Source organism: Sebastes fasciatus, chromosome 3 (genome assembly GCF_043250625.1).
Source record: "Sebastes fasciatus isolate fSebFas1 chromosome 3, fSebFas1.pri, whole genome shotgun sequence".
NCBI classification, from domain to species: domain Eukaryota; kingdom Metazoa; phylum Chordata; class Actinopteri; order Perciformes; family Sebastidae; genus Sebastes; species Sebastes fasciatus.
This window is the reverse complement of record NC_133797.1, coordinates 35,588,896-35,603,333: the sequence shown is the minus strand read 5'-3', so window position 1 is coordinate 35,603,333 and position 14,438 is coordinate 35,588,896. Positions and strand designations below refer to the sequence as shown.

At 39.7% G+C, this 14,438-nt stretch overlaps 1 protein-coding gene across 1 annotated transcript; it reads left to right on the top strand.

The window, feature by feature from the left end:
- Window positions 1-3,363: 3,363 nt before the first annotated feature.
- Window positions 3,364-14,120, top strand: nol11 (nucleolar protein 11). The gene is made up of 18 exons (XM_074630616.1): window positions 3,364-3,582; window positions 4,141-4,254; window positions 5,275-5,331; window positions 5,529-5,677; window positions 6,520-6,577; window positions 6,808-6,949; window positions 7,391-7,597; window positions 8,549-8,625; window positions 9,066-9,189; window positions 9,383-9,474; window positions 9,885-9,950; window positions 10,053-10,237; window positions 11,071-11,196; window positions 11,300-11,539; window positions 11,726-11,804; window positions 11,926-12,018; window positions 12,386-12,493; window positions 13,547-14,120. Exons 1-18 carry the CDS (start codon window positions 3,436-3,438, stop codon window positions 13,658-13,660), a joined length of 2,178 nt encoding a protein of 725 aa, XP_074486717.1. The 5' UTR covers window positions 3,364-3,435; the 3' UTR covers window positions 13,661-14,120.
- Window positions 14,121-14,438: the final 318 nt, after the last annotated feature.

The window sequence follows — 14,438 nt, the reverse complement described above, 5'->3', positions numbered from 1 at the left end:
GAATGTTGTGACTCACGGTATCGAAGGCTGCACTCAGGTCCAGGAGGATGAGGATGTTGAGGGCTCCGGTGTCAGCAGAGGTGAGGAGGTTATTGAGGACATGATGTAACAATAATATATTTACATGATTTCAAGTTGGTATGAAGTTTATCAGAGTATTAATGCCACACTGTTAAATCACACATAATTTAAAGGAGCTCTGCCTGGAATTCAGAGAAAATCTGTGACTGCCGCCATGTGGCTGTCAGCATGGCGATGCCTGAGCCGGCGGCTAGCAGCTAACGGTGCTAACAGCGTGAACAGTGCAAATAGTGCTGATTGAGCTAACACAGCTAACTAAGAGGGCGGGTCATTCGTAATTTGGGCGCTATGCTCCCGTGACTATGCCGTCTGTCGGGACGGTGTTATCAGCGTTAACTGCCGTGTGAGCGCAGTGCAGAATGGCGGCCATTAGCTTGCCGGTGGGACACACAAAAAGGGACTCGCATGCACTAAGTCACACAAGGCCGGACCGGCTACGTAAACAAAGCACAGATAAACTCGGATTACAACACACACAGAGGGAGAGTGACGTCATTCTCTGCTCAGGTAGACATTACTCCACTATACCTTTACATACACAATAGTTATTTGCTGCCATATTAATAGTCTGAATGTCGTATAGAGAACAAAATACTTTTGTGAACATAATTATTGTATTTTATTGTATTGTATGAACTGTTAACTGGGTTGATGGAAAGTGGGAAAATGCAACGGAATCTTTCTACATTCTTTATTTTATATATACAAAACCGTAAAAAACTGGAATATGAAATGGGGAGTAGCACACATAATAGTCGTTTGAAGTTGAACTTACTGTGAAGTGTACTCACTGTAAATCACATGGTGTTTTGTTTTTTTTAACGGGAATAAAAAAATAGTTGACAAAACGTGTCGAGCAAAGAAAACCATTTAATGACTATATATATTATACTCATATGTTACATACAGAAATAAATGCACTTTGTAAACGAGCTCAGTGTCGAGCCAGAATGGCCCAAACTATGTGCTGATAACTGCATATGATTAATAAATCTCTAGAAATAAAGTTAAAAATGTGGATGCCTTATTCAGCAGTTATATTTTATTACCTGCCGAGATCTGCATCCCCTCCTCTCTCAGACCAGGTGAGTGTTACATGTATGAGAGCCAAAACAGTCTAAAATATGTGCTGTTAAAACCATTTGTCTCCTGCGTCTCTAAAGACGAAGTCTTTACCTGCAGAGAAATGCATCTCCTATCTCAGGCCAGACTCAGGCTTAAATTATCTTTAATTAACATTCACAGGATATATTTTTTTTCGAGGGGAAAACTCATATTATACAGTGTTCTGCACTGTGAAGTGTACCGACTTGTATATATATAATGTCATTCTACTGTTTAAAAAATAATAAAAATAACAATGCATCAATAGATAGCAGCACTCCTAGTGTATTTGTGATGTGAAAAATGTCATATTTGATAACAATTAAAAGGACAGAAAGAACCAACAAGACTGAAGAACTTGGCATGAACTTGTATATCAGGACAACAAAACACACATGTGAATGGTTGATTAAAATAAAAATATACACAAGTAAAACAAGCATTTTTAGACATGAGAAGGTAAACAGGATAATAAATAAATAAATAAACATTGGAAATAAATGACTAAATGCAACATCTTCGCATGATAATGTACTTTTTCATAATTCTGACATCACGTGTGGTTGACTGTGGGCATTACAACAATGATACTTGTTGTAAACCTGGTATAAGTTGTCAGACTTACCCATAAGATCTTCGTGATAATGAAGTTATGTCTTTTTCAGCAAGTTTTATCTGTATAATTTTGTTTTTTAGAAGTGAAAGGTAAGTTTCATTACGGTCTAGTTATATTTTGAAAATGGGGTAACATAACCTATTTTTGTTGAGCTTGTTATGTCTTTATTAACACAACCAACTACTGATATTTCTACCAATAGATATATTTGTGAGGTAGTTTTTATTTTGAATATTGTAGACTTTTGGAAGAAATGTATGCTCATTCACATAACTGGGATTTTATAGGGTAAATATGTGACCATTCTCAAAAAGCACAATACCTGGTCGTATTGATTATATTTGTCTTTTTATTAAGTTTTTCCCACTTAACCTTAGTAGATTACTTTACATATGTGTGAGCTTCCTTTCATATTGAACACAGAGTGAACAGTATCTGACAGTAACATTCCCAGCTGTCAGGATGCATTCTCCCTGCTCTGATGGAGGTGGTTTTAAGATAACGATAAAAACCTAAAAACTTCATTTTTAAATATCCAGTTTCTTTTGACCTTTTCTCAGTTAATTGAAAGTGTGCTTGTTGGGACAGAAAACCATCAGATAGCCTAGTTTCCTCTAAACAGCTATACAACAGAGCTCTCCAGCTTTTCAAAATTAAATAAATAATATTATTTATTGGTAGAAATAACAGTAGTTGATTGTGTTAATTAAGACATAAAAAAATAAAAAGACGTAGGTTATGTTACCCCATTTTCAAAATATAACTAGACAGTAATGAAATTTGCCTTTTAGTTCTAGAAAACAACTTTCTACATATAAAACTCACTAAAGAAAGTTAGTTTTGAGCCCCAGTTTATTTCCTGTTATAGTGTATGTGAATGACATAAACTGAAATGAAGTAAACATAGATCCGCAATTCCGTTGAAACGGTCTATACGTACCTTGTGTTTATAAAGAAATTAAAACTCACCTGGAAGAAAACCTGAATGCTTAGTCCTATTTAGAACATGAGGTAGTGGTGCACTCTGGTGGTCGAAATAAGTATTATAACAACACAAATCAACCTAAAAAAACAAACGCTATCACCTGCTTTCACACAGAGGAAAAAAAAAAAAAAAAATTCTGTGGTTTTCACACAGGGAAAAAGTAAGTTAGAAAAATCTCCTGAAGTTTTTTTTCCCCACCTGTCACAGGTTTCATACTTTTAGAAAGTTCAATACAGTAGTTACATAAAAATGTTCAGATTTTTATACAAAAAAAATCCAATAAATATATCTCACAGTATAAAAATATTATAAAAACTAAATTGGAATAAATTTGAAATGTTTATTATGATGGAAAATTTAAAACTCAAAACTTCTAAATTGGCAAAAAAAATAAAAAATAAGATTAATTAAACATTTCAAATTTATTCCAATTTAATTTTTATATTATATTCATAATGTGAAATATATTTACTGGATTTTTTTGTAATACAAATCTGAACATTTTTATACATGTTACTACTGTATTGAACTTTCTAAATAAAGTATGTAACCTGTTCTCCTTCCATGGATGTAGGGTCGCCTAGCTCTGACGAACACCCTCGTCTATTCTCGCGAGATCCGACGAGTTCTCCCTTTCTTCTCGTCCAGCATGGCCGCGCTGTATGAGGGATACACGTTGTGCGGACTCGCTCCAGCAACAAATCTGTCCAATTCAGGCGTTCAGGCGATCGAAGCGGAGAGAGACGGAGATCATGTCGTTGTCACCGACTCAACCAGATCCGTCACGCTGTACAAGGTAACGTTTAACATGTTTTATTAGAGGAGGCTCTCCTGTAACCAGCTGATCAATGCGACCCGAGTTAACGCGTGGATGGCATCAACCGTCTGCTACCATCCACCACCACTGCTTGCTAACTTTGAGTCTCTGGGCTCAGTGTGCATATTTATATAAAGTACAGCTCCACATACCACTAAATAATTCACCAAGCAGCTCCTTTTCAGTTAATGTCAACTTTCAGAATTGGCCTCACTTGGCTTATTTTCATGATCTTCCATCTATATCATGATGGATTATGTTTGTTTTTTTATTATTTAATCTTTATTTAACCAGGTCAGTCCCATTGAGATTAAGAACCTCTTTTCCAAGAGAGACCTGGCCCAAGACGGTCAGCAGCAAGAACCCAAAGTTGCAGACAAAAATAGAGATAAAATACAATTCACAAAAGCACTAAAATTTGGATTAAAAGATAATTATCTAAAGACAAATGGTAAGGAAGGTAGAAACTTCTTAAATTGAGTCAATGATGTTATTAACTGGTCCTCTTTTTATTCATGTTTTTTGTGGTTCTGACAGGTTTCAGATCAGAAGCCACTGAGCAGCTGGACGGTGAAACAAGGACAGACGCTGACCTGTCCAGCAGTCTACAACTCAGAGACTAAGGAATATGTGGCAGTCTCAGACAGCAAGGTAGACCTTCAGTCATTCTTGTTGTGGCAAGGTGTTGTTGTTGTTGTTGTGCTGGTGCTGGCTTTGGAGCACCATCTGTACACAGCACCACTGACTCACTGGTAAAATGAACCAATCAGTAGTATGCACACCATACTAAGGTAGTTATTGTCATTTCCCATACAAGAAAAGAAGGTATCGAGCTCCAACGCACTATCGCCACTAAGTTCATTGGAAAAACAGTGACTGAAATGTTGCTTCTTCAGTAAAACTGTGTTTCTGAATTGTTTCTGCATGACTTTGTTCTCCCACTCACCTGTCTACCAGGTGTACATTAGACCAGGGGTTCTCAAACTTTTCTCAAAAAAATTCCAAGCACCCCGTCTTAATCGTAACACCAATTAAGCATTATGCTTACAACCATTTGTACTCTTAGATGCCGTTTGAACCATTTGTTTTCTAAAACCTTTCAACCTAAATACTTCAGACATGTTTCATAGTGATAAACAGAAACACATTTCAATCATGTTAATACCACTTATATACTTTTAAACCGAAGATTTAAATTGCGTTTTGACTCAACCTGACAGCATTTATACTTTTCAAGTAATTGATCTTAAAAGCTTTCAGAAAATGACCAGACTGGCATAGTCCTAATAAATCCAGACATTTGTGTGTCTATTGGCCCAAAACTACAATACAATACACAATATGCTTGTGTTATTGGTGCAAATGGTCCCCATCTGTAGATATGCCCTTTTTAATGATACAGCACAATTTTATTACTTATAGCAAATTATTTCGCGGATGCCCTGACAGAGTGCCACAGACCTCACTTTTGAGAATCACTGCATTAGACGATGTTCAACTGAAGAAAAGGTTTGACCTCATTAATTTATGTGGTCCTTGAAGAAATAAACCCATCTGTTATTCACTTTGTCATCAGTTCAGTCTCTAGGTGTCTCTGTTGGTCTGACCTTCCACATATAATCTGCCTGACTCCGTCTCAGAGTAATGTCTGTTTGTGTTTTTGTTTTTAAGGTGATCCGAATCTGGAAGGAAGAAGACATACTCTTAGAGAAGGCCTTCAAAGCAACCGTAAGTTTGTACGATGTGTTGTCTGATGGCTTGATGATGTTTCCACCAAGCATGCTGGGAGTAGTTTATTCACACGGTGAAGCGCTCGGTATCAGCTCCATTTTGAACATGTCCATTGTCATGTCATGTATTTTCTCTCTTTCCACTGCTGAAGTCTTTAACATGGTACGTTATCCTATGTATATATTCTCTTCCAGGTGTCCTCAGATGTCTGGAGGGTCCACTGTGTGGCTGGAGGGGAGCCTGTGGTCTTGTTCCAGAGAGGAGCCGTGAGGCTCCTGGACTCTCTCCTCTCTGCTCCCCAGCAGCCCATAGAGGAGGTCCTGGCACAAGAAGAGGCCATCAGGTCAGTATCACTATGCCCTACAGCCCCGGCAAATCCTTTGTGTTTATAATCCGGATTGAGAGCGAGGTTCAGAATCTGCCCAAAGAGATGTTTCGATTTAAAGCTGCAGTGGGTAGAATTGGAGCAAATATGATTAAATAAAGTTATTTTTATAAAATGGTCACTATATCCTGACAGTAGTGCATGAGACAGGTAATCTGGGAAAAAAATCATGTGCCTCTGGTGTCCTCTAGTGCTCCTAATGGCATCTGCTAGATTTCACAGATCGGAGGAAAACAACCAATCAGAGCCGAGTTGGAGCCTTGCCGTCTCTGAGCAGCTGTCAATCACTCGCAAACTCCGATCAAACAGTCAAACTAGGCAGCGCTGATCAAATATGAAGCAATATTCTGTTACTGTAATGCCTATTTCTAGCCTCAATCTATTATGAAACATCTTGTAGTGTACTCTTTAGCTGTACACTACAAGATGACCCGGCAGCCATGTGGAGATCAAGTTGAGGAAATACCGAGCACCTCCCAACAGCCGAAGCACAGCAAATAGAAACTCTCTCTCTCTCTCTGAAATGACCTGTGATTGGTTAAAGTCTCCCGTCATGGGCTAGATTTTTTTTAAAGCCTGAAAACAGAGCCATGAGGAGTTTTCTCTCAGATCACTTTAATGACAATATGCTGAAAGGTTATTATGGAATTTGTGCCCAATGATGTCAAAAACGTTCTGCCTACTGAAGCTTTAAACAATTTATGTAGACAATGAAATTTCAAATCATGAAGTAACCGGGTTGCTGCGGTCTCACCTCGCATCTCTTGCAGCGCATTGATGATTGTTCTTTTTGTCTTCAGCTGGAGCACTTACATGGTGACAGAGTCACAGCAGTTTGTCATCTTCACAACTGAACAGGTAACGTCATTTTAATTGTTTGGCTTTTTGAAGAAAGACGCAAAATCGTACAACTCAATTCAGTGAATTCAGTTTTAAGCATTTATTGCACATGTGAATGCCATGTTATTTTATGACCCCTTTACCAGTAACTAAGTTAGTCTGTCCTCGTTTTCTTGGCGCATCAACTCCTCTTTGTTACTGGTATTTCTAAAGACCTGTTTGCCTCGGCTGTCGATGTCTCCCCACAGAAAGGAGATCATTTCCTCTACCTGCAGAGGCTGAATCCCAACACCCTCCAGAGGTACCGGCTGGAGAGAGAGGAGCCCGGTCTCTCCCCGCTCAGCTTCTCTGCCTCCTACAGGGACAAACACATCCGCCTGCTTTATCTCTGTAAGCCTGAATTTCCTGTGGAAAATATTTTTAGTGTCAGCGTTTGACAGCACCGGCTAGTTTCGTGGACTTGTAAATGAAAAGCTGCATTCTAACAAATGGCAGCAACTTGATTAAGTGATTCACAACAAAAAAAAACAGCAGTGATGAGTTGAGAATTTACTCAGTGTTTAATGCACACTAGTACATTTATTTTATGTTTATATTAAAGGACCATAATGTAATATATTTACTGTAATAAATCATAAAATGACCGTGATATTTGGACTGCTGTTACACATTTTAAATGCTAGCTGTCAGTGCTACATATTGCTCCTTTAAGTTACGCATCATGTCACGCAAACACGGGATGTTACATGCAAGATATGTGTTATTACTGGTTCCCTCTTCCCTCAATAATCCTTTTGCCTTTTTGTGCCTCATCATTTTCCTTCCATCCAGACCCCAACGGTCATGTGTACCAGAGCGTAGTCTCCGTGCGGGGCCTGGTGGCCGACGAGGGGGCCCAGGCTCTTCCGCTGCCTCGCAGCCTGCTGCTGGCTCTTCCTGTCGGCGAGGGCCTGCTGGAGGCTGCGTCGGCTCAGGTCCTGGATGAAGCCCACGTAGCTGTTGTGGGGGTTCCACACCCCTCTGCCGGAGCTGGTAAAGGTAAATGCTTAAAATGTTTAGTTACACTGCCTCAAATGAAGACCACAAGTGCTCTACTCAGACAGGTTTTCACATGTAATTAGCCCGAGGTACTCACCGGTTTTCACTCCACTAAAAGTACCATTTTAAGCATGACAGATAAGTCAATGTGGGATATACTACGAGGCTTTCAGTAAGCCATGCTAGTGAGTCGGCAGATCAAATCATAACATGGCAGACTCAAGCCCAACAGGCAACAGCAGCTGTCAGTGTGTCAGTGTGCTGACTTGACTATGACTTGCCCCAAAACTGCATGTGATTATCATAAAGTGGGCATGTCTGTAAAGGGGAGACTCGTGGGTACATATAGAACCGTTTTTTCAGGTCAAGGGACCCCTTTGAAAATGGCCATGCCAGTTTTTCCTCGGCAAAATGTAGCGCAAGTTTGGAGCATTATTTAACCTCCTTCACGACAAGCTAGTATGACATGGTTGGTACCAGTGGATTCATTAGGTTTTTTGTAGTTTCATTTGAAGCCAATATCTCAACTCTAACTTTAAAACTGAGCCCGCTACAACCTCTGAAAGATTGATTGCGTTAAAGAAATTAGTGGTGTTAAAACAAATTTGACAGCACTAATTGAATATAATATGAAATAGACATAAAATGACACTTAGTCAGGGATTGTCAGTTTACTCAACCCCCCCCCCCCCCCCCCACCCCACCCCCCACCCAAAAAAAGAAATGTGAGAATGGGGAAAGCAGGCATCACTTGAGGTTATAGTGTTTTTTTGATGACTGACCTGAATTTGGCTTCTAGTCTCCAAATCTTGCGCTGCTGGAAAAATAACAAGGAATTTATTTTTTTGGAATAAATGCACTAGAATGATGACCTGAAACTATGTATACTCCAGTATCTGATTCAAGTATGTGTGGCTCTTTAATGACTCTCTTTCTTTGACTTTTTTTTAGACTTCCTGTGCATCTGGAATACCAATTTCCAGACGCTTCAGGCAGGAAAAGAGATGGCCGGTAAAATCTACGGACAGGTAGGAATGCTTCGGTGTATTATGTGCAGATAACCCACCAATCAAAAATAGTTTCTAATGTTATATGATCAGTGGATGAAACAATCCGCTGTTAATGACTTTTAGCCCTAGGGCTCGTACGAGACAATCACCAGCGTGTTTATGAGCTTTGATGAGTATTCATGAACCACCACCACCACCACCCACCACCCACTCACTGTTATTACCGCTGCAGGCCAAGGTTCCCTGTCCTTCCAGCTGCTAGGTGCTGATGGAGGACTGTATGACTTTGGCAGAGCATTGTGTCTGCTCTCCACCGTGACGGGGCTCACTGTCCCTCCTCACAACTTTATGGCAGTTTACATAAGTTGTGCTAGATTATATTATAATATAATAAACTGTTTTAACTTTTACCGTTAATTCCTGTTTGTGTTCACTTTCTTTTTCTCTTTTGATTTTAGCTGTGGAGTTATTGTAACAAGTTATTCATTCCACATGGGAAAACGCTCTCTGTTATTCCATACGAGTGCCCCAAATCTTCCCTGGCCTCTGCCATGGGGAAACTAAAACAGGCCAAGACTGAAGGTGAGCTAAAACTAATTTATAGCACTGCTCCTGTAGTAATCAAACAACATGTGTAAAACAAACACTTTTGATGCCAGGGAACACTAATTAACCTAAATAAATAATACTGCAATAACATGTATTGTTTAGTAGGTTGTTCTTAATACTGCTGCAACACTGATTCCACATTGCAACGTTTTTCTTACTGCTACAGAGTCCAAAGCTCCTACTTGTGTGCCGTCTTGGAATAACATTCTGCACGAAGAGAAAGCTCATCCCTCGAGAACAGTGGAGACCAGGAAGACGGTATGTGGGATATGTTTTCAAGGCGAAATAAGGGAAGTTGAGATGGAGATGGAAAGAGGCTAGACAGCTGCTGGTGCATCAATCCCACACACTGTATCCTACTGTGTTTCCCAGACTGACAGCTAATTAGCACTAGCTCCATATGAAATTGGGATTTACAGTAGTTGCTCAGGAATATACCCACCAGAAAGTATCTTATAAATAAAAACACATATTTGAGAAATACATTTATGTCATGAATAGTAAGAATCTGGAGTTTCTGAAATGGAGGAGCAGAGGAAATGTGTGACTCTGATCGAGTTGCAATCCTAACGAAATGTTCTGTGTGTCTTGAATGACGTGCCACCTGGAGAGTAATGATCCTGTCAGTGGTATCATCTGTGGTTTTATTCTTCTCTCTTTCCATACAGAGAACAAACCGTAAGAGCCAATCAGCACCTAGTTTAACAGTCGATCAAGTTCTGGAGCTCATTAAGGTAAAACACTTTTTTTTTTAATCACTCTCTGGCAAAATACTGACAGCAGTCGACAAGAAAAAGTAATTTTATAATAAAAAAATATTTAAATTCCCCATGCAGACAGCACCAGTAGAAGAGGTCCAGAAAGAGGTGGAGGCGGTCCTCTCGAGGACAGACATCCAGGACCTGCAGCCCTCGGTGGGGCAGCTAGCATCAACCCTGGTGTCCCGGAGCCTGGACGACGCAGCCTTCTACACCCCCAGCAGCCTGGCACAGCTGGTGCACACTCGCTGCCTCTGCCACAGGTCAGTAAGCCAGGGCAGTGGAATCAGGGTGATGATATTTTTAAAGTGGCAGTAGACAACTTTTTTTTTAAATTTAGCGACTTATTCAATCCATCAGGAAAAAAGCAAGAATATGTATTCAAATATATGATATTCTCCATAGATAGTCATCCATTCCCATTGCTGCTCAGAGTAATCGCAGTCCATGGCTCTTCTGCCTAACAGCACAGGGTCTCTCACTCTCCTCGTACGCTGTGCGCGGACAGTCTCCCTCGCTGCAACCGACAGAATCCCTATCCTTTATGCAAATTGATGCACAAGGACATCACCAATATAAAAATGAGTATATGGCGTCATCTGGCAACTTTTAGCAACGTTTGGAGCTAGTGCTAGCTGCTTTCATTGGAAAGAGTTGGCAGCACTGCACAGGACGCCTTGCATTTTGTTTTCCGCGGCTTTGTGCCGTAAATGTATTTTCTCGGGAGACCCGGTGACAGACAGAATTGCACAGTGAAAGCGAAGCTTATAGGGAACCAATCTAAACGCCTATGGTTTCATTATACTATAGCCATTACATTGTGCAATCAACATTTACTTCATATGATAAGTTAAAGCAAAACATTTTTCTATTGCCACTTTAATGAGAAATAAACTGAAAAATAAAAATGTTGACTAATCAGTATTCAGTCTGCTGAATGTATATCTGAACCTGCATTTGAATGCAAATGTCATAAGTGAGCTGGTTTACATAATGAAGCAGAAAATGACCCGAGCTGCATTTCTAAACTGATAGAGTAATTCAACCAGCGTTATTCCTGTTGAATGTGACCATCTGCCATCATGACATTCAACAGTGTGTGTCCTGACCTCGTGCTCCTGGCCCTGGAGAGGAAGGACTACTTTCTGTGCCAACTCTGCTTGCAGTTCTTCCCTGACATCCCAGAAGTGGTCACCTGTGCCTGCCTTAAGGTCTTTATCAGGTAAGACTGATAGTTTTGAAGTGCACAATCTGATTATTAGCCAGACTCCATGTAATGTAAAATGAAAAGCTAAACGGTGTGTTGTTCCACCTTCGTCTTGCAGTATGCCAGACGTTGATGCAGAGAAAGTGAGCCTGGAGCCCGACAGTGTCTCCTTCATGGAGACCGTAATGGCTAGAGAGCGTGGCCAGGTCGGCTTGCAGAATGGTTTCAGCCCCGCCTCCGTCGACGAGGACCGTTCAGACGACCTCGGTGGAGGTGGAACCAGAGCAGAAGACAAGGACAACACCTCAACTCCACCAGAGCAGATCTGTCCAGTGGGATTACACAAGGCGGTTCTACTGTATCCTAATTTGTTGTTCATTATCATGCAACTACTTACATTCGACCAATCTATTTAATCTTTTTTGTCAGTGTAGTCACATCTTGTGTATCAGCAGCAAATTTTATGTTATAGTTAAACAGCAAACTTTTTTGTGTGCAATGATTTGAATTTACTACGTATGAGATCTTAACTCGAGCTGCACAGAAATGAGGTCCTGCAGACGGCGTACAGCGACTCTTTCCTCCTCCCGCACCTAAAAGATCTCTCCTCCACACAAGTTGTCGTGAGTATCGGCTAGTTAATTTTCCCCTCATCTCTAAAATATAACGGACAGCACTCATTCAGTTGACATCATACCCATTGCACATGTTTACAATGTCCAATGTTCTTTCTCATCCAACCAGCTTTTCCTCCAGTACCTGCAGTTCCTTTACCTAAAATATTCCCAAGATGCTCTCCCACAGATGCAAGGATTGAGATCACCGAGTCTGACTCAGGTCTGTGTCAATGTCTAACTAGATAATTAGGGTGCAGCTTGTGTCTGTCACACCGGGACACATTAAGAGAAAAGTCCGGAGGCAGAAAAACAGAGTTTGCTGACAGATTGTCAAATCCAGATATGGTGGAAGTCAGGCTCACATATTGACCTGAACTGTGTGAATTTAAGTTCAGCCACAGTGCATAGAGTCAACGTAAAAAGATGGAGAAAAGTTTTTTCCCAACAATTTTTATAATCCTCTTAATATGTAACAAACAAATAAAAGCACTGGAATTATGCTGGATTATTATGATGAAACTCTCTGCAATAATAATGATACTAGAATTGAATAACTAACTGTGTTTTTCCTTTGCGTTTGATTGTAGATCATGGATTGGGTATGCTTGCTGCTGGACGCCCATTTCACAGTGCTGGTGATGACTCCAGAGGCCAAAGGCTTACTGCTGAACCTCCACAGATTTGTGAAGTCTCAGGTAACGAACACTCTTCCCTTTTTGTCTGCTTTGAAACTGGCTGCATGTTAAATATTCTAGAAAAATATCACCAGCGTAAGAGATCACATACAAAAACTAAAACTAACCATTTGGCATGATTTTGTTATTATAAGGGCTGTCAATCAATTAAATATTTAATAGTGATTAATCGCACATTCTTTTTATCTATTCAAAATGTACGTTAAAGGGAGATTTGTCAAGTATTTAATACTCTTATCAACATGTGAGTTGGCAAATATGCTTGCTTTATGCAAATGTATTTAATATGTATTATTGGAAATCAATTAACAACATAAAACAATGACAAATATGATATATTAGTTATAAAACCCTCATAGGTACTGCATTTAGCATAAAAAATATGCTCAAATCATAACATGGTAAACTCAAGCCCAACAGGCAACAACAGCTGTCAGTGTGCTGACTTGACTATGACTTACCCCAAAACTGCATGTGATGATCATAACGATAAGATATAAGATAAGATATTCCTTTATTAGTCCCGCAGTGGGGAAATTTGCAAAGTGGGCATATCTGTAAAGGGGAGACTCGTGGGTATCCATAGAACCCATTTTCATTCACATATCTTGAGGTCAGAGGTCAAGGGACCCCTTTCAAAATAGCATGCCAGTTTTTCTTCGCCAAAATTTAGTTCAAGTTTAGAGCGTTATTTAACCTCCTTTGGGAAGAGCTAGTATGAGATTGGTACCAATGGATTCCTTAGGTTTTCTAGTTTCATATAATACCAGTATCTTCACTCTAGCTTGAAAACTGAGCCCACTGCAACCTCCGAGAAATTGATTGTGTTAAAGAAATTAGTGGCGTTAAATCGAATTTCCGCTAACACGTTATTATCGTGTTAACTTTGACAGCCCTAGTTATTATGGTTTTATTATAGACATGGTTTATAATGGCCTGGGATTGAGGTGTGGGGTTGTGTATGTATACTGCAGTTTTATCAGAGAAACTGTTGCATTTGAAAAAGTTATCTGGGAAAAGAGTTTAAACTAAGATGCCTTCTTGCGTCCACAGGTGAGACTGGTTTCTGAGCTCGGAAAGATCGAGGGCAGCCTCCAAGAGCTCGACAAGATGAAGGTGAAGAAGGACGTCGGACAATACTCCATCGAAGTCATTGAGCTGTTTTAGAATGTGTATACTTTTAATAAATCATTGAGCATATTGTCTCCTTTCCAGCGTTTCACCTGTAGTGGTTTCAAGGTTGTATACTTGTCCCAAATGGTATAATATTAAGTGTTTTTAGGCACAGATGCTAGCCATCAGAGCTCAAGATGCATGAGTTTTACTGTATATGAATTCTTGGTGTAATTTAGGCATTGAATAAGTTGTACGGACCTTTTGAGGCATGTAAACGTGTTCAATATGATGAAAATTTGACCTTTCAGATATTATGGATTGCATGATAACTTAACCGTCTGCTCAACGCCAAACTGGTAATGGAATCATAAAATGCATGCGAAAGCCGCCTAATACAATCAAAATACTTTTAATACACCGCTGTGAGAATGAATGGCTGTGACTTTGTACTGGATTTTCCACAGGAAGCTTTTTATTTTGAATACAAATATATAACTGTGAAAACTGCTAATCCGTGTGTGACTTTTATATTAAATGATGCTATCAAAATTTCTGTGAATCAATCAACGTTGACGTTAGAGGTGTTCGCCATGATTTCTGCATGCTTTTACAAATTTGTATTAACTTTATTATTAGGTCATGTACTTGTTTGCACAGGAACACACCTGTGGTCTGATCATACTGTAATCTGAAGTTACTGCAAAATATTTTAACTCTACTGAGAGGGTGTGAAGAGAAATAAATCCACAAAAGGGCCTAACGAAATACCTTAATACAATAACAGAGTTGTAGTATCCAGGGATATAGTAAACAAGTTGTAAAAGCTCTT